We start from the raw sequence: 19,448 nt of genomic DNA, 5'->3' as shown, positions 1-19,448 counted from the left end.
AAATATATATATATGTATATGTATATATTACTAAGCAAAGCAAGGGATTTTCAAAGAAGGCACATGGTAGACAAATGGTTCATGAAATGAATCTTATAGAATGTTTTGACCTTAAGTATGCTTTGTCTACTATGAGGGAGACACATTCTAACAGAAAGGACAAAAATAATTCATAGTGAAGGTATAAAGAAGCACACACACACACACACACACAAATTCAAAACATACAACACAAATATGGTTCTGCATGCCATGGGGATGGGTTTGATAAATGAACAATGACTAATAAGACAAGAAGCAACAAATTGAGGCAGTCTAGGTAAGAACAGCTGGAGAAATTACTTTATCCACAAGAAACAAAAGCAACTAATTTAGAAAATGAAACTGTACTGATAAACAGGGTATTTTGTTATGGCTATCTTAACTGATCATGAAAAAATCCCGAAATTACAGACCTATAATAAAGATAATAAATTTTTAAAACATAAGTTAAACAAACAAAAAAAAAGAATCAGGAAGAGAATAAGGAAGAATTTCATCTATTCTTTCGGGGAAAAGAAAAGTATAATATGAAAGACTAGCAAAGTAATATTGGCATTGGTAAGAGGCAGAGACACTTATTTGTGTCATTCTCAGTAAACATGACCCTCTGTACTTGCACAGAAATTGAGATGTAGGTCTGCTCTGATTCAGCACAAGTTCATGTTAGCAAATAAAGATGATTTTTAGCCACTCTGGCAGTGGAAGTAGTGCAAATCAAGGTCTAACGTATTATGCACCTGATCCTGAAATTGGACAGTCATTTTCAGAGAACAAGTGCTATATGGCAGCCCAGTCTCCTCACACTCTCCTTCTTTATAAGAAAAAAATGTGGTCCTTTTATCAATTACAAGTACTTGCTAATGAGGGGATGGGGGTGTATGGTAGGAATGAAAATTCCTGGAAAGAAGCAGTATCTGCAGATACTTGTTGATTATTAGAATGTCGGTAGTGTGGAAACATTGGAATGTGGGGAGTCCAGAGGTTTCTTTTATTTTAGGCCAAGTTGTCCTCCGGATTCCTTACTGACCTCTGTGTCAGAACTAACATCTTGTGACTTATAGACAGAAATCTTGCTGAATCTGTTAACCTAGCAGACTACTGGCTCCTACAAGCAAAAGTTTACACATTATCTTAGGATGACAGAAAATCTTCCCCCATCTCACTGTATCTGGCATTCGAATGTATCTACCAATGTATTTGAAATTTGTCTTAATGTATGACTTCCTTTACTCAGGAGATATACAGAACTTCATAAAAGTTTCATAATGAAATACAGAATTTGGGGTAACCTAAATCTGGCCCATGATCATAATTATTACAAGAGGATAATTGTGAGAAAACCTGAAAACACACTAGGATCCCAAAGTTTCACATCGTTTTTTGTTGGATATCTTTTTATAGGTTCAATAGTGCTAGTAATAGAGAATGAATAAAAAAATTGAAGTTGATAACATGAGGTAAAAAAATAGGAGAATTTGATTCTTACACTGATTTTTTAACTCTAGAGAAAGATAAATTTTAAAAAGGTTTCAGCCTGGCATGCATATTAGGGGAGACTGTGATTTGACCTTAATGGAGCCAACCTGTAAGAGCAGTGATGTGTTTGTTAGATAAAAGAGGAATATTAGCAGAGCTCCATGACACACTCAGGTCTGGTGTAAACAAATGTTTTTCAAAACCTATTTTACTTTTAACAACATTAAAACATATATGTAGAAATATGAAAATTATTCAAAAGTTATTCTTTAACACATGTAATACAATGGAAATCTAGCAATTTAGTAACTGAAAAGGTTTAAGTGAATTAGAAAACATATGTAATAAGGTATTATTTTAAAAAATGGAGTTGTGATGAGCTCAGTCCCAACAGATATATCTACATTACAGCTTCTTCAGGGGACATACCAGAAGAGAGGGCAAAAATATTAGGGAAGACAGAAGCCTGTTGTAAATGGCTACATAAACAAGATGAGAATAACAGCGATATCAGTGGAAACACAAAAGTCCTTGTATTATAGTTTTGGCTGCTTGCATGTTACTACCATGCCTGGAACTTTGCTTCCCTTTCACAACTTGGAAGCTTAGCTATTTTGAGCATTGTTCTGAGGTCACCACACCCTTTTTTCCATTTCTTGATCTATTTATCTCATTGAAGATAGGACTTAACTTCATTCTGCTTCCTGGTGCCCCTTTTCTCCTCATTGTATACATTTTGTACGTTTCCTTTCTCAGCTTGCACCTTTTTATTATAAATCTTCTTTAGAGTTTACACTAATAACTAAAGGAAACAGCCAATGCAAGGCTGTTTTGAAATTCCCTCTGACAATGGAATTAACACGAGTTTCTTTACTTCAGTCTCAGGCAAAATTTTTGCACAGTGGCAAAAAACAGACACATAGTCCAGGAAAATATCACAAGACCGGTCTATACACCACATACTAACAGTCTTCTCCATTAAATACTCTTGGGCCATCCCCCCCACAGTTCAAATCACCTTCAGAATTACTGTCTTCCATAGTCTATTACGATAGTCCATTAAGTTCAACTTAAAGTGTTCAACTGCTTTTCTAGTCTATAGTCCCAAAGTCCACATACCTCCAAACAAAAGCATGATCCAGCCTATCACACAATACCCAAGTTCCTGGTACCAGAGTCTTAGTTAGGGTTTCTATTGCTATAAAGAGACACACTGACCACAGCAATTCTTTTTTTTTGTTTTGTTTTTCAAAACAGGGTTTCTCTTTGTAACAGACTTAGTTGTCACTTTGTAGACAAAGTTGGCCTCCAACTCACAGAGGTCAACCTGCTTCTGTCTCCCTGGTGCTAGGATTAAAGGATTGCACCACAATGCTCAACAAAGATTTGTTTATTCATTATGTATACAATGTTCTGTCTGCATGTATGACTGGGGCCACAAGAGGGCACCAGATCTTATTACAGATGGTTGTGAGTGACCATGTGGTTGCTGATAATTAAACTCAGGACCTCTGGAAGAGCAACTGGTGCCCTTAAGTGCTGAGTCATCTCTCCAGCCACAGAAATTCTTAGAAAAATGTTAATTGGGGCTAGCTTATAGTTCAGAGGTTTAGTTCATTATCTTCATGGTGGGTGGCATGCAGGTAGACATGCTGTTGGAGAAGGAGTTGAAAGTTCTACATCTTGATCCTCAGGCAGCAAGAAATGAACTGTTTATCACACTGGGTGCAGCTTAGTCATCTGAGACCTCAAAGCCCACCCCCACAGTGATACCCTTCCTCCAACAAGGCAAGGCCTACTCCAACAAGGTCTTACTACCTATGGACCAGGCATTCAAACACACGAGTCTAAGTGGGCCATTACCATTCAAATCACAAGCACCAAGATTCATTACTGTCTTTTTTTAACTTGACAGTGACATTTTGAAAACCTGCCTTTAACTGCATAAATCAGTGCTTATAGAAAGTTATTCACTGAAACTAGCTGGTTATAAAAAATATACTGTTTGATCAAATTATTGAAAATTACTCCATATTTTTATCTAGACCATATTTAATTATTCAATGTATTTTTGTCTATACTGAAATAAGCAATTTGACTAAGGATACCTGATTAAATTTTAAAGAGAAACAAATTACAGTGGACAATCAACCAAATTCTCCAAGGGCAGATATTTCTTGTGAATCCCAACCATATTTTCAAGAACTAGCTTATACACCAAGAATTCAATATAAATTTTCCTAGGTTCCTTATAAGAATATTTTCTCTCTTGAAATATAATTCTAATTTCTATGTTTCCTGTGGTATCTATCATCTGTAAGCTTCTTGGTATATACTTTTGCCATTAGGGATTGGTACCACCTTTGAAAATATGAGTATGTTTTAATAATCTTTGTACCTTTGAAATGGTCTATCTGGAGTTATTCATGCAAGAGGTTTAACAATTAGTGGGAACTATAAAAACTTACAGTTACCTTTACAAGGTAACCCTCTTATATTATGATTTTTACTAAAAATTCACCCATTGGAAAGTAATCCCCTGAGTCAACACTTAAAGTTTCTCCTCATATCTTTCCCAATAAAAAATGAAAAAAATATCAGATCTGGCATAAAATGACTTTGGTGTGGAAACAACTTTAACAAAGGGATATTACAAATGAATAAATGAATCAATGAAATTCACTAATTATGAAAAGCTTCTGTAATACAAATGTACTCACCTGTATGTTCAAATCAAAGCCAATTTCACGAAGACTATTTATAATGATCAAGCTATTGTGCAAATACTGTTCTGAACGTTTTGGTCGTGTGTACATACTTGTAAAATGAGTCTCAATCTAGGATTTAAAACAAACAGAGCTTTATTAAATGGACTAAAACAGATAGATGTAAGTTTCCTTTGTAGTGCAACAAAGGCTCGTTTGGATCTTAGAATCTGAAACAGAATATTGCAATCAGCATTTTAGACTAAACAAAAGAGGCAATACTAGGTAGTACCATTCATGCGTTTCAGTCAAAATGAAGACATTTAAGAAAACAGTTTACAGCAAATAAACTTCAACTCTTAATCACAAACTTTCCTCAACCAGGACATTACCACTGGACCATGAAATAACACTTACCAAAAATGGGCAATATGCTGCCAGCTGTGTAGCAAAAACAAGGCCATCTAAAAGGTCTACATCAAAATTCACTATCCATCTCTCAGAGGGAACACCATCTATTTGAAAAAAAGGAAAAAATAACACTTTAGCTCTATTGTGATATTTCTTATAGCATCTTGAAGAACAAAGAAAACAATGGCTTTTTAAAACAATATGATGTTCATAAATACTAGGTATGATGGGCACATTAGGCAACATGACACAGTTAGAGTCACCTGGGAATAGTCTCAATAACCGAGTGTCCAGTGGATTGGCTATGGGAATGCTTTTGTACCCAGAAACATCTTAATTACATTATATGAAGTAGGGAAATGTGGCCAACTACTGCTGACACCATTCTCTTGACAGAGTGCTGGGATGTGTAAATAGAAAATGTAAGTATATTATATTTGCACTCACTTCTCTAACACTTCAATGTAGATGTAATATATCTATTTGAATTCCTGCATTGACTTCCCCATAATGATGGACTGTAGGCCAGTATGTATTATAAGCTGAAATGAACTTTCTTTACCTCTAGTTTGTTTTTAGATAAATTATTTTGTCAGAACAACAGAAATGAAATTAAAGCACTATGAAATATATCCACATAGCTTAAAACCAACTATAAGAAGTCTCTTATTTCTTTTCCTGTTTTTTTTTGTTGTTTTGTTTGTCGAGACAGGATTTTTCTGTGTAGCTTTAGAGCTTGTATTGGAACTTGCTGTATAGACTAGGCTGGTCTTGAACTCACAGAGATATATCTGCCTCGTGAGTGCTGGTATTAAAGGTGTTCACCACATAAGTCACTCTGAAAAACATCATTTTATGTACTAATACAACAGAAATCTCGTATATTTTAGCATTACTCACATTTCTTTCCTTCCTTCCTTTGTTTTTTGAAGGAGCCTCGGAGAGCCCTGGTATCTATATACAGGAAGATGAACTTGAAGTTTGATTCCGCTGCTTCTATTTTGAATTGCTGGAATTTCAGACTTATGGCAACAAACCCTTTAATACATACTATTTTTGATTATTTTGTTCAAATGTTTGACCAGCAATGAACAACATGCATAAGTACTGAGGCTCAAAAGACATGTTATAGTTCCAGGAGACACAGAACATCATGGCAAGAAGGAAATGATAGCAGAAACAGGTGGTGGCTTGTCATGCTGCATCCAGTCAGAAAGCAGAGAACAGTGATTACTAGTTCTCAGCATGCTTTCTTCTTTTATACTAGCCCATTGAATGCTAATACCAGATGTGTTTTTATTGCCTTAATTAACCTAATCTAGATAATTCTTCAAAGGAATGCCCACAGCCATTTTTCTAGGTGACTTCAGGCTCCATCAATCTGTCAATCAGTAATAAACATCATCTCTAGCACTCGAAAAGACCCAAAACTTTACACACAAAGTGCAAAGGTCAAGTTTCTTCTGTGACTCACACAATTTCTTAAATATGATCTTCTATAAACACAAAAAGGACACTCTTAATGCACAATGGAATAGAATAAACTTTCCCTTTCTAAAAGGAAAGAAATGAAGCATTACAAGAAATTATTAGAATACATCAAGACTGACATCCAGCCATGCAACATGATCCCCTGCAGCTCTGTGATAAGGATATCTGGAGCTCGTGATAAGAATGTACTGGGATACAACATGCTTTAGGGGGTCTCACCACTCCATTTCTACCACCCGCAGTACATATTGCTTCTGTGCCTCTCCTTGGCAGACACGCTATTTTCCTAGCATCATCATCAAGTGTCTGTTGTAACCCAGGCTTCATCTGCAGAGTCCCATACCATGACTTCTCAAGGCCTCCTTGCAAACACTAACCCTGCCACATATTGTCCAGTGTCAGTAGCTCTCTGAAAACATGGAGCAAGACTAAATGACACTTTCAACCTTAGATTATTCACGCCTATCAAGACAGTACAACAAAGAGAATAATGCTTATTTTTGTGCTAAATGGAGGTGTAGCCTGCTCCCCTATTGGGACACAATGCTAGAGGACTCTGTAAACCTTTAATGGTGATCCTGAGGAAAAATATCCCTAGGTGGTTGCATTTGAACACGGCATTATTTCGCAAGCATTCTCAGTACAAGCTATCTCCCTTCAGATGTATTTGGGTTCTTGCAAAATGGATCCACTCACAGATGGGATCTTGCTCTATGGACATCCTTCCTATTGCCGATGTTTAAACATATTTCTGTATTTTTCCTCACCAAAAATTCAACTGGGGTCTCTGGGCCCTTCATGCTGGTATATAGTTTCAAGTTTCACTAGAAAAGAATATACCCTGATTATTAAATCATTTCTTTCTGAAAGTATCTTCTTTCTGGGATTTACCATGCAATTAGAGAGCATTTGTCTCGGTTTTTCTCTTTTAAGTATAGAAGTTCATTTTATCCCTGGCTCTCTATTTGCACCTGCAGAAAACACTGGTACTGATGGTTTGTTTGTTTCAGTCCATCACAATTTTGGAATTGCTTTGGTACAAAATTAACTTGTCTAATACCAGGAGGCATGGAGTGGTACTGCTCAAGTATAGCTTTAAATAAGAAGAGGATGCAAAGCTTCCGAGGACAATGTTTACAAGATGTAAAAACAAGACTTTTTAATAAAACTCCTTTCTCCTCGCTCATTTCATGACTGTGCATTGTCTTTTATGTCTAAGGTTGCTGACAAAATGTCACTATGGTTTACATCAAGCTTAGGTATATCAAACATTCCCTCTGCTTATAAGATAGCTTTTTTGATATAGGCAATTCTTTCCTCAGTATTCTAAGGTTTTAAACAAAATGGCAGCTATGTAGAATGAGTAACACTGGCATCAGAAAGAAGGTTACTGCAAACAGAGATATTAGGCACTAGCCAGTATTTACTGTAACAGGAAAGTAGCTTAACAAAATATTAAGGGAATTAACAGCTTTATCTAGCCTTCAACTGTGAGAAATAAAAAAAAAGTTCAAGTGCTGCTAGACATGTTCAAATTAAAATGGACTTTTGAGTTTCTATTTTCATACAGCTTAAAAATATTTTACTTCAAATAGATATCTTAAAATTAAAATAAAATGTTGGTAGAAAATAGTATGGAAATGAGATATGGTTGTGAAAATCAAAACTGAATCATTTAATGCTATGAAAATATTAATGTTTTTATTTTAATAGTGTTAGAATTGGTAAATTAATTATATTTTCGACAATTTCAACTGTATAGCAGTTTTGGTAAGAATACCTCATGTAACAAAAATTCAAACGTTTTATTATTCAATTAATTATAAATAAATATATTTGCATTTGTAAAATCACTACTATTTCCTAAACTCAGAATATATTATTTCAATTAACAGAATAATTGTACAAATATATGAGGTGTGGCATGGTATTTCAATCATGAATACAATGCATGATAATCAAGGATATCTAGCAAATATAATACTCCAAATATTTATCATTGCTTTCTATTAATAACATTCAATATCATCTTTTCTAGATATTTATATTATTAGACTGTACTGCACTATGAACCAATATTAGTTTTTATCAATGGTTAAAGAAGTCCAGTATTCTTCATTCTTGCTTACTTAAGCAAATCTATATAACATTTTACTATGGATTTAACTAATGTAAAACCAAAAACTACATGATTTGTAGATGGGGAAATAGTGCAGTGGTTAAGACAATAAATACCCTTTACTAATTTAATTCTGTAAACCACAATTTTCATTTCCTGATAATATAGGCAGTGACTAAGATTTCTTTACCAGTTATGGAATTTGACCTCCTTTAGCCTGCTCTCTAGATAAGCCTTATTCAATTATTTTAATTTAATTTATTTTTTGTTTTATGTGCATTGGAGTTTTGACTGCATATATGTCTGTTTGAGGGTATCAAACCCTTGGAACTAGAGTGAAAGACAGTCTTGAGCTGCCATGTGGGTGCTGGGAATTGATCCTGGGACCTCTGGAAGAGCAGCCAATGCTCCTAACCATGGAGCCATCTCTCCAGCACCAAGTTACTCAATTATTAAAGTACCATTATCATTGTTCCAGTGGATCTCAAACCCTACAAATTTTGCTTCACTGAATTTTTTTTCAATTATCTAGTCAAGGGTTCCATGTGATATTTGTTCAGAGAACAATGAAACTGATTAAGTCATAAAGAGAGAGAGAGAGATAGAAGAGAGAGAGAGAGAGAGAGAGAGAGAGAGAGAGAGAGAGAGAGAGAGAGAGAGAGAGATCTGCTGTTGGTGAGTAGTTAGATTTTCCTTTTTCTAGAATGCGTGACTCTTTCCTTTATTCCCCATATCATAATGAACCAAGCTGTTGACATACTGGAGAGAGCCTAGCTTTCTGGACTCACAATTGTTTTGCATCTTGGCATCTCTCTAAATTTAGTGCAGAGCTTTATCTTAATCATGACTAGTAGGGATTGATGCACAGTTAAAATGAAACAGCAAAGTAGGTGTATTTCAGAGTAGCAAAACCAATAATTAAGCAGTTAATAATGGACACTAAAGAAAGAGTCTGGAATTTCTGAAGAACTGTAAAGTTCCTAAATAAATAGTTACCATTTATGGCTTAATGAAATTACATTTTGCCAAAAGAACATGATATCTACAAATAAAAATTACTAAAACATTTAAAAAAATTTCTAAATACATAGAGATCATTGTTTAAATAGCTATTTGTAAAATGTTTATTTTAAATTCATTCAGAACTCACTAGTGATTTTAAGTAATACAAAATAAAGAATAAATGTCAGCTACTGAAAGTAATGGTAGTTCTTTATAAAAACAATTTTTCATTTATAATAACAATAATCATAACCTGGGGAAAATGTTTATAAGTATATGCTAAATTGTAGTGCAGAGATTATTTCAATATCATATTTAAATATTCTAATTCTAATTTTTTAAAAAAGAGAATGACGAAAGGCAAGTTCTTATGCTATCAGATACTCCACTCTGCACTAGAAATTGGTTAGTTTCTGTTCTTAGACTCACTGGATGATTAAAATATGATAAAAGCACAATTAGTAAGGCAAGAAAGAAATTGAAGTAAAGGATCAAAATAAAGGATGCAGAAGATACTTTATCACATTCATAATCTACTAAAGAAAATATTGTCACTAAGGTATGAGCAAAATGATTGATCTTTGAAAAGAGTAGTGTGTGGAAGTGTTAATGATAGAAGAGTGTAAAGTGCACACAATAAAAAGACCAATTGCAAACAGAAATGTTATGTTTACATGTGAGAAATATCCACCATTTATTACATACAACATGCTTTCATATCTTCAAAATATATACAAGAAATGCATGGGAGAATGCCACAATTTCAAATACATACTGGATCTGTTCCTCTTCACTTCCTCCTTTCATCTGTCTCCCCTCCTATCTCCTATGCCTTTCCCTTGGACACTGTCACATATTTTTTTTTTTTTGGTTTTTACAAGACAGGGTTTCTTTGTATTGTTTTGGAGGCTGTTGGTCCAGCCTGGTCTCGAACTCACAAAGATCCACCTGCCTCTGCTTCCTGAGTGCTGGGATTAAAGGTGTGCGCCACCACCGCCCAGCTCACACATTCTTGTTCTCTCTCTTTCCAGATACTCTTAGCTACCCTTTGTACTAATGAAAGAAAATTTCCTCAAACTGTGATTGATGGTCTTGCACAGAATTAACCCACATAGTCTCCATTCAGTGCTAAACCCAGCTGTGCTGGCTAAAGTGCCCAACCTCTAACACTTCAAACTTGAACTTTAAAGCAACTAGAATAAACAATAATTACTTCTCAAAGTTACAAGATCACAGCTATTATTCATGATTTTTCACATGAAAAAGGCAGAAGTCTTAAAATAGTGGTTTTAACCTCAATGCTCTGAATGGCTGCCCCTCTCACCAATTTTTACAGCTTCAATATACCTTTTTTATCAATGAGTTGCTTCACTCAATATTTACTTGTTCTGCCATTACAAATTCCAGTGAGATAAATTTAGCAAATCAACTCAAATGCCACAGAAGGGTAAGCAAAACACCACAGTAGATAATGTAATTTAAAAATTAATAAACTCTCAAGAACATTTGGAAAATCCATAAACATCTAAAAGTGTTTGTTTCTCATACAGCTGAAAAAAGCATAGAATGCTCAGTACAATCATCATGGCCCAATAATCAATTTACTGAAAAATGCTTTAGGTCCAATGTTTTGTCTTGATAGTACCCATTTTCTTAATTACATTTTCTATGTAGATTAAGTGAAGTGAATCTACTTATGAGTTTTCATTTATCAAAGTAAATCTTTAATTGTCTGACACTGCATATTTATCTTGTATAAATTTTAGCTTATTACATAAGACTTGTCTTCCGGAAACTGTACTTAAGGATTAAACACCCCTAATGGCTGTGCTTCAAACAAGAAAGGGTCTCCACATGATCATGCAAACACTTGGTCCCCTACTGTGATCAGTTTTTGTTGAAATCTTTTAGAATAGATCTACAATTGACAAGTGGGACTTCAAAAAACTGAAACACTTCCACACTGCTAAAGAAATAATCAATCAACAGGGTGAAGAGGAAGCCCACAGAATAGGAGAGAACCTTTAGCAGCTATACATCTGATAGAGCAGAATACATAAAAACTCAAAAGGGAATAAAAAACACAGCAAATGACCTATTAAAAAACTGGGCCAGGACCTGAACAGAGTACTCAAAAGAAGAGAAAAACTAGCTAATAAATATCTCAAATGTTCATTATCCCTTGCAATTAGAAGGTGAAAATCAAAATAAATATTTGGTTTTATTTTCTATCAATCGTAATGGCAAAGATCAAAAAAAAAATCAAGTGATACCAAAAGCTGGAAAGGGTGCTGCAAAAAGGGAATTATCATTCTCTATGATGAGACTAAAAACTGCGGAGGTAATTATAGAAATCAGTATGGAAAACACTCAGAAACATAAAAGTAATCTACCATATGACCTAGGTATAACCACACATAGGCACCTGAACAAACGAGTTGGCACTCAACAGATACTTTCTCAGTTGTGTTCACTGTTTCTCTATTCACAATGCCTATAAAATGGAGACAACCTAAATGTTGAATCAACTGATGAATGGTTAATGAATATATGGTGCATATACTCTATGGAATACTCGTCACCTGTAAATAAAAATGAAATCATGAACTTTGAAGGTGAATGGGTAGAACTAGAAAAGACGCAAAATATCCATTTTCTATTTTATTATAGGCTCCTTCTTACAAATCTTCAGATATGAGTGTATATTTTGGAATAAATACAGAAACCAGGAGAGATGAAAGTGACAGTTGCTGGTATAGGCACAGTAGATTAGGGGAGTTAATACAGAAAGAAAAAGCAGGGTACAAGTGATCTGACTGGAGAAATGGGGAAATGGAGGATATGTAAATTAGGAGGGGTTGGTATATAGAGGAGATGGAGAAAAGAGGGTAAAATAAAAATAAGGATGCATGAATAAGTCTTACGCACTTTTATCAACTATGCATCTTAAAAGCCTAAAATACATATAAGTCTGTGCATAAATGTACATACATAGTTTAAATGTATTTTTTTCTTATCTGGGCTGACAAAACTCCCTGAAGTGCTTTCAAAGACCACCTTAACAAATACAAAACCAGGCAGTAGAAGCCCTTTCTTGAATTGCTGTTCAGGACTGTCCAAGAGAATCCCCAACATAAAGGCAATTGCTATTGCAATTGATGTTTCACAAAGGTGGAAGTTAAACCCCAGTTGCTGAAGACATCATAAACTCCAGAAACAGGGTCCAGAGACCCCTGAGCTGGAATTGATCTGCCTCCCTTCCTGAGAACAAAGTTTGGTGGTACAAGAAGGTACCAGACAAGTTTCCGAATGGAGAATACAGTGATAATACCTTTGAACCACCAGTATGTTAAGATAACACTAAGTGCAATAGGAGGTCACACACTTATACAGTAAACAATAGATTTCTAATAGGACTTAAGACCCACTCAAAAGCAGGGAAACCATGACTAGTACAGGAAACCTAGACAACTGCCCAGGTATAGAGAAGTCATGGACCTTGAAGGAAAACTGACAACCACTAATTTATTGAATCAGCATAAAATCCTTAACTAAAATATAAATATTTTGCTTAACACAGAAAAATGTAGTCCTCACACTTCAACAAGGAAACATTTGTTTACAACATACTAGGGTCATTACAGAAAACCACAACCTGAAAATGCAATGTTGTAACATCCAGAGATACATAAAACAACTCCTGAACCTAATGCTCAGGCGATATTGCAGAAGAGGGAACAGAAATATTGCAAGTGCCAGAGCAACACTGATTTTCAGTAAGACTGGGTTCTCCTTGTAACATCAGAAGCTACACATAGAAAATCTCACCAACATGACTACCAAAATATGAGTTGAACAAGGACAACAGATATGCCAAAGTGAACAGGCGAGGCCCAGGATGTCTTAACACTATGCAGATGATGAACTACAATCAACCAAGGAATATTGTTAATGGAAGAAATGATCTTCCAAAGGGAAGAGCACACCTATTGGTTATCCTATACAGAATAGTCAACCATGAAAATATACACATCAATAATGTTACATAGACTAAGCAGGTTACACTTACACATTTATAAATACATAATACACACAGAGACATGCATACACATGTATGTCTGTGTGTGTATGTAATAAAAAATAATGAAAAACAAAAGAGTGGCCATGAATTTCAAAGAAAGCAGCTAGAGGCCTACGGAAGCACTTGGAGAAACGAAAGGAAAGAAGATATGATGTAAGTAGTACAATTTCAAACATAAAAGGATTAATTTTAAAAAGAGACGGTGCCTTTAAAGAATCCCACATTCTACAGGGGGAAGCCAGATAAAAAGATACATGCTATGTTAGAAAAGTTCTATTCAAATATGAATAAAGAACAGGAGAGAAGCAGCTTGAACTTTACGCTGTTTTGAAGAGAATATTAGGTAATAATGTCTTCAATTTATGAGAAAATACAATTTAAAATCTTCCTTAAAACCAAAATCCACATTCTTCTGCTTAGTTCTTGGTCTTTGTTAGAAGTTCACAAGTAGAGTATTAGCAAAGTCTACTATGAGCACAACATATTTGCGTATTCTCTGAGGAAGGGAGGTGATTTAAAACAAAACACACATTTCCATTTAATACAGGTTAAGGTGAGAAAAAAAGGAAAAATACATATTGCTATATTAGCAACTAGATCTTTACAAAAGGAATTTCATGCTCTTGGTAGAGGATTCAATGTAGCTGTTTATCAGTTAAATATGTTTGTGTATGAGTTTATCATGATCTCCTCAATAAAGAATTCATGAAACATTATTTTCACAGAGTGATATTCAACTTTACCTTTATATATAAAATGCAAACTAAGTTTAATATTTTACGCAGTTGAAAATGCTAGCAACAATGTTACGGGAATCTTTAATATCCAACATCTATACATACATTTCACCATTTCTCTAAAATATAACTGTTGAAAGAAAAAGTCATACCGGTTTTATTGTTTTGCCATATCACGTGTCGATGACTCTCATAATTTGTATTCAACCAACTAAGTAGAATCCTTTCAGAATTAGAATATATGTTGCTGGATACAAAACTGGGGTTGATTTTGGATGTACTCTCCCCACGTAGGGATGGAGCAGAATTGTAGCCACGTGGTGTGACCCGAGAGAGAACCATAACCTGGAATTTTAAAAGAAACATTTACTAGAAACAGACAATAAATTCACATTTGAAAAGTTAATTATCCCAAGGATATAGGCAATGGAAGATACTAGAGTTTTCTGGTTAATGCACCCTCTCAGGAATAAGAGAATAGAAGAGAGATGTGGCACTAGTACTCATTTTCAGTCTTAAATTTTTGCTTAATTATCATTTATACTATGGAGTTCCTTACTGCGCAACTTGCAACAAGACATTTCTTACATAATTAAAAAAATAATATACTTGAAAACAGATCTGTTAGAATACCAATTCATTAAATCAAATGAATGTGGCATGCTTTTCTTTTTCTTACAGTACACAAAGCTTAAAATATTAAATATGAAAAAATTACTCGTCTGTATTAGTTTTTTTTTAGCTTACCCATCTGTATTAGTTACTTTTGTTGCTATAACAAAGTATCTGAAAAGAGTGGTTTAAGGAAGAAGAGCTTTACATAGGTTCACAGTTTAAGGGAAAGGGAGTCATTGTGCTCTGGAATGTGAGATAACTGGTCACATTGCAACCAGAGTCAGGAAGCAAATACAGATGAATGCTGGAACTCAAACTGGTTTCTTTTTATGTCATTCTGCACCCTAGCCTGTGTAATGCTATTGTCTATATTTACAGGGAGTGTCTCAGGTTAATTTGCCCAATCTAGTCATTCTCTCGCATATATATTCAGAGATTTTCTTCTAGGTCCTGTCAATTTCACAGTCAATATTAGCCATTATACCACTCAAAGTCACTTTGAAATAAAACTTACTTGGCATTTTCATTGTCTTGTTTGGGACAGGATCTCATGTATCTCAAGCTGGTCTCTAACTGGCTATGCAGCCAAGACTGGCCTTGCACTCATGATTTCCCTGTGTCTCCCTTCTAAACTGGGAATACAGGTATGTGCCACTATGCCAGGCATATGTGTAATTAAGGAAGTAAAGAGTACAAAATAACAATTCAATGCATTTTGATCTCACGATGTTAAGTTTGGTATAGAATGCCACAGACTCATTCAGGAAAAATGCACTCTATCTGATAAGTACAGAAATATATCAAAGAGGTACTAAAATTTACACATCACTAGTGATTGACATAGAGTCTAGATGACAGCAACAATGAAATACACATTTCATTATGTATTTAGTGAAACAGTTATTCAATTATTGAACAACACATATTGTAAAACATTCTAAATAAATGAGTTAGTTCAACTGCTTACATTATATACACATTCTTACCTCAGTTCATAAGCACAATGCGAAGACTTCATGGGTAGTTCTCTAACATGTTGAATGTGAAGAACACGACCTAAGTGACATCTGTTCTAGAGATATGGCACCCTGTTCACATTTACCTAGCATTCACTTCACCATTTAGAAAGTTTATTGTGGGCAAAGGCAAACTGTCACTAAACTGAACATTTTCCTAACAGAAGAACACATAGCCAACAAAGATAACTTCTGAAACAAAGTGTTTGACATTTGTTTCAGAGCCTGCTTTTGGGATAATCCAACCTAAGGTATATTCATATTCAAATGAGTAACTACAGAAATAAGGTACTCATATCTTCATGTATCATATTTATGTTAAGTCTCAAATAGATTCAATTTAAAATATGAAAATTCTCAAACTGTTCTTTCCTTTCAAAAATGGAAATTACCAACATTTTTCAAGAAACCAATCTAATGCAGAACGTAAGAATTTTATCTGAATTATGTGGTGAGAACATCAATATCAATCTATAAACAGGAAAGGCATTATTTCACCATTTTGGGGGATTTTTATGATAGAAATATAGCAAATATTGGATCAATAACTCTTTAGTTTCAAATCCTATATACTGTAAAATGCAAGTGAAAGTCTTGAATATGGATTCCTAGCCTTTTCTGAGGAATAACAAATGATGAATTACCTGACTACACCTAATGAGATAAATGTTTGGGAATAATGATCTGAGCAAGCTTAGAATCCATTGTCACAGCTACTTTGGAAAGCAAATAAGATTTGCAAGCGAACCATTACTGGGAACACAGATTTAATGACAGGCTCACATGGATCACAGAAGTATAATCTGATACAAAAAGAGTCAAAATATACACAATTTATTGCTACATGTGAAGTGCTTAAAAACAAACACTGCTGAAATATCTGTCAATTATCACTCTGCCACCAAATGATGGTTCTTTAAATATTCATATATATATACATATATATATATATTAAAGGAGTAATAAAAGCATATAGGAAAAATAAGACTTCACTTCATGCAAATAAAACACATTTGGAGATTTGGAGTAAAATGATAGTATTTGTTGTTTAAAATGAAAGTCACAAAAGTATGAATTGACGGAATGAAATGCAAAGTCCAGACGACAGAATGTCTTGTTAAATATGTGAGGTAATACTTCAAATTAGGTCAAATACTTTCAGCAACCTATACTCAGGACTTTCCAACACACAAGCATTATTTACATAACCACTTTTGTTAAAGGTCTATTTCATGCATAAACACCAATAAATTGGCCTTTGATAGAACAGAGTCTTAGGTTATATAACACTACAGCATATTAAAGACTTACAAATAACAACACAGAAAATTATCAAATAATGAATGTGTATATACATACATATGTACACACACACACACAGAGTTATCAAGCCATTGCCAAATGTATTTCTAGTTCTATATGAATGTGGGTGTTATATTTCGCTTATTGGCTCTCATTAATAGTATTAATATTTGGTTTTATTAGATTTTCTTTGCATGTAAATGAGAAGACAACTTTGACAATTAAATTTTCAATAAATACCTATATATTTTAAGATAATTGACATGGAGCACTGCTGAAAACTTAACTTGAATAATCCTAGCTGCCCAGAGAGAATCAATATCCAGAGTATAACACCTTTCTTTTAGATACAGAGATTGCTCATGGTTTAAAACTAATACAAAAGTAAATCTGTAGGCAAATCTGATCCTAAAATAAATCTGCAAGAACTCAGGGTTAATTAAGACTTCAGATGAAGATTGTGTATTGGACCAAGAACTGAGTTGAGTGTCAAATTTTAGCACTGAGAAATGAGTGTACTCTTGATATATGCATGGGTAGAAAACCAATGTGGATTCAGACATAAAGGTGCTCCTGCAATTAATTGTACCATGGAGACTAGGGTCCATCTTTCTGACCACTTCTGAATTAATGGTGGAGTGAGTGGATCTCTGGAAGTAGTAACTGTGATCTGACACTACTATCCAGCTAATAAAGGTAATAAGTTCCAATATGGAGTCTACTGCAGTTCTCCTACTCACATTTCTGATTTTATATGGTGAAGCAAAGGAGGTACTATGCAACTAGTGACATGAAGATAATATACAAACATGTTATTCTTTGAGGCTAAAATAAAGCCGGAATTAGCAGTAACTAGGCAGTGAGATTAATTTTCTAGTCTTTAAGTCTATTAGAAGAAAAAATTCTCAAAGGGCTTAAAGTATATTGCTATGTGCAGTTATAACACAGCACACTGGCAACAAGAGGTGAAAATATAGGGGAAACTGTGGTTAGTATGTAAAATAGATAAAAATGATGAATAATAAAAATAAAACTATAAAAAGAAGTTGTCACTTATGTAAACTATCATATCAACTGCAAATATTGAAAGACTTACTTCTTCCTTTACAATTTGATTCCCCTTAATCTCCTTTAGTTGTCTTATTGCTCTACCTAGAACTTCAAGTTACATGATCTGAGAGTATGCATAAGCAACCCTTCAAGTTCTAACAGGGAACTCCTACTTCTGATAAACACCTTCTGCAAAGTAGCAGGATAGAAAATTATCTTTAAAAAAAACAGTAATCTTCCTATATATCTACAATAAATGGCCTAAAAGAAAAATCAGTGGAAAAAACACCATTCAGAATAACCAAAAACAATATAAAATGTCTTGGGGTAACTCCAACCAAGCAAGTTAAAAACCTATATGACAAGAACTTGAAATCTTTGAAGAAAGACATTGGAGAGGATATCAGAAGATGGAAAGATCTCCCACGCTCATGGAACAGGATTAATATAGTAAAAAATGGACATCTCACCAAAACCTACCTACAGATTCAATACAATCCACATAAAAATTCCATCACAATTCTTGACAGTACTTGAAAGAAAAATACTGAACTGCATATGGAAAAACAAAGAAACCTGGATAACCAAAACAACCTGACACGCCAACCTAGATTTCATGATTTACTAGAGGGCTATAGTAATAAAAACAGCATGGTATTGCATAAAAATAGATAGGGTGAACAATGGAATTGAATTGAAGACCGAGAAGTAAATCCACATACCTATGGACACTTGATTTTTGACAAAGAAGCCCAAGTTATATAATGGATAAAAGAAAGTATTTTCCACAAATGGTGCTGGTTTAACTAGATGTCAGCATGTAGAAGAATTCAAACAGATCAATTATCTATGGCCTTGAACAAAACTCAAGTCTAAGTAGATCAAAGACCTCAACATAATTCCAGATACACTAAACCTGATAGAAGAGAAAGTGTACAATAGTCTCAAAGGCATTAGCACAGGAGACAACTTCCTGAACACAACACCAATCATGCAGGCACTAAGATCCTAATATAAACAATTAGCAAATAGGATCTCATGAAAATGAAAAGCTATTGTAAGCCACAGGACACTCTCTAAAGGACAAAACAACAGCCTACACAATGGGAAAAGATCATTACCAACGCTACATCAGAGGTCTAATATCCAAAATACATAAAGAACTCAAGAAACTAGACATCATAAAATACCTAAATATTCCAGTTAAAAAATGGGGTACACATCTAAACAGAATTCTCAACAGAAGAATCACATATGTCCTGAGAATCACTTAAAGAAATGTTTAACATCCTTAGCCCCATCAGGTAAATAAACATCAGTATGACGCTGAGACTCCATCTTATACTGTCAGAATAGCTAAAATTAAAAACACATGTAACAGCTCATACAAAAAAGGATGTG

At 34.3% G+C, this 19,448-nt stretch overlaps 1 protein-coding gene across 4 annotated transcripts in view; it reads right to left on the bottom strand.

Annotated features, from left to right (window-relative positions):
* Window positions 1–19,448, bottom strand: part of Cfap47 (cilia and flagella associated protein 47) — a 255,121-nt gene that overhangs the window by 128,964 nt on the left and 106,709 nt on the right. For 3 of the 4 annotated variants that reach the window (XM_040744178.1, XM_040744177.1, XM_040744175.1), the window contains exons 33-36: window positions 14,217–14,409; window positions 5,535–5,588; window positions 4,641–4,738; window positions 4,239–4,355 (exon numbers count right to left, since the gene is read on the bottom strand). In XM_040744178.1, coding sequence (XP_040600112.1) covers window positions 4,239–4,355; window positions 4,641–4,738; window positions 5,535–5,588; window positions 14,217–14,409 — 462 coding nt within the window. The remainder of the gene's footprint in view (window positions 1–4,238; window positions 4,356–4,640; window positions 4,739–5,534; window positions 5,589–14,216; window positions 14,410–19,448) is intronic. The other variant, XM_040744176.1, reaches the window with a different exon arrangement.

The sequence above is a fragment of the Mesocricetus auratus genome, unplaced genomic scaffold, assembly GCF_017639785.1.
Source record: "Mesocricetus auratus isolate SY011 unplaced genomic scaffold, BCM_Maur_2.0 Super-Scaffold_100003, whole genome shotgun sequence".
In the NCBI taxonomy this organism is placed as follows: domain Eukaryota; kingdom Metazoa; phylum Chordata; class Mammalia; order Rodentia; family Cricetidae; genus Mesocricetus; species Mesocricetus auratus.
This window is presented reverse-complemented; position numbering and strand designations above follow the sequence as displayed.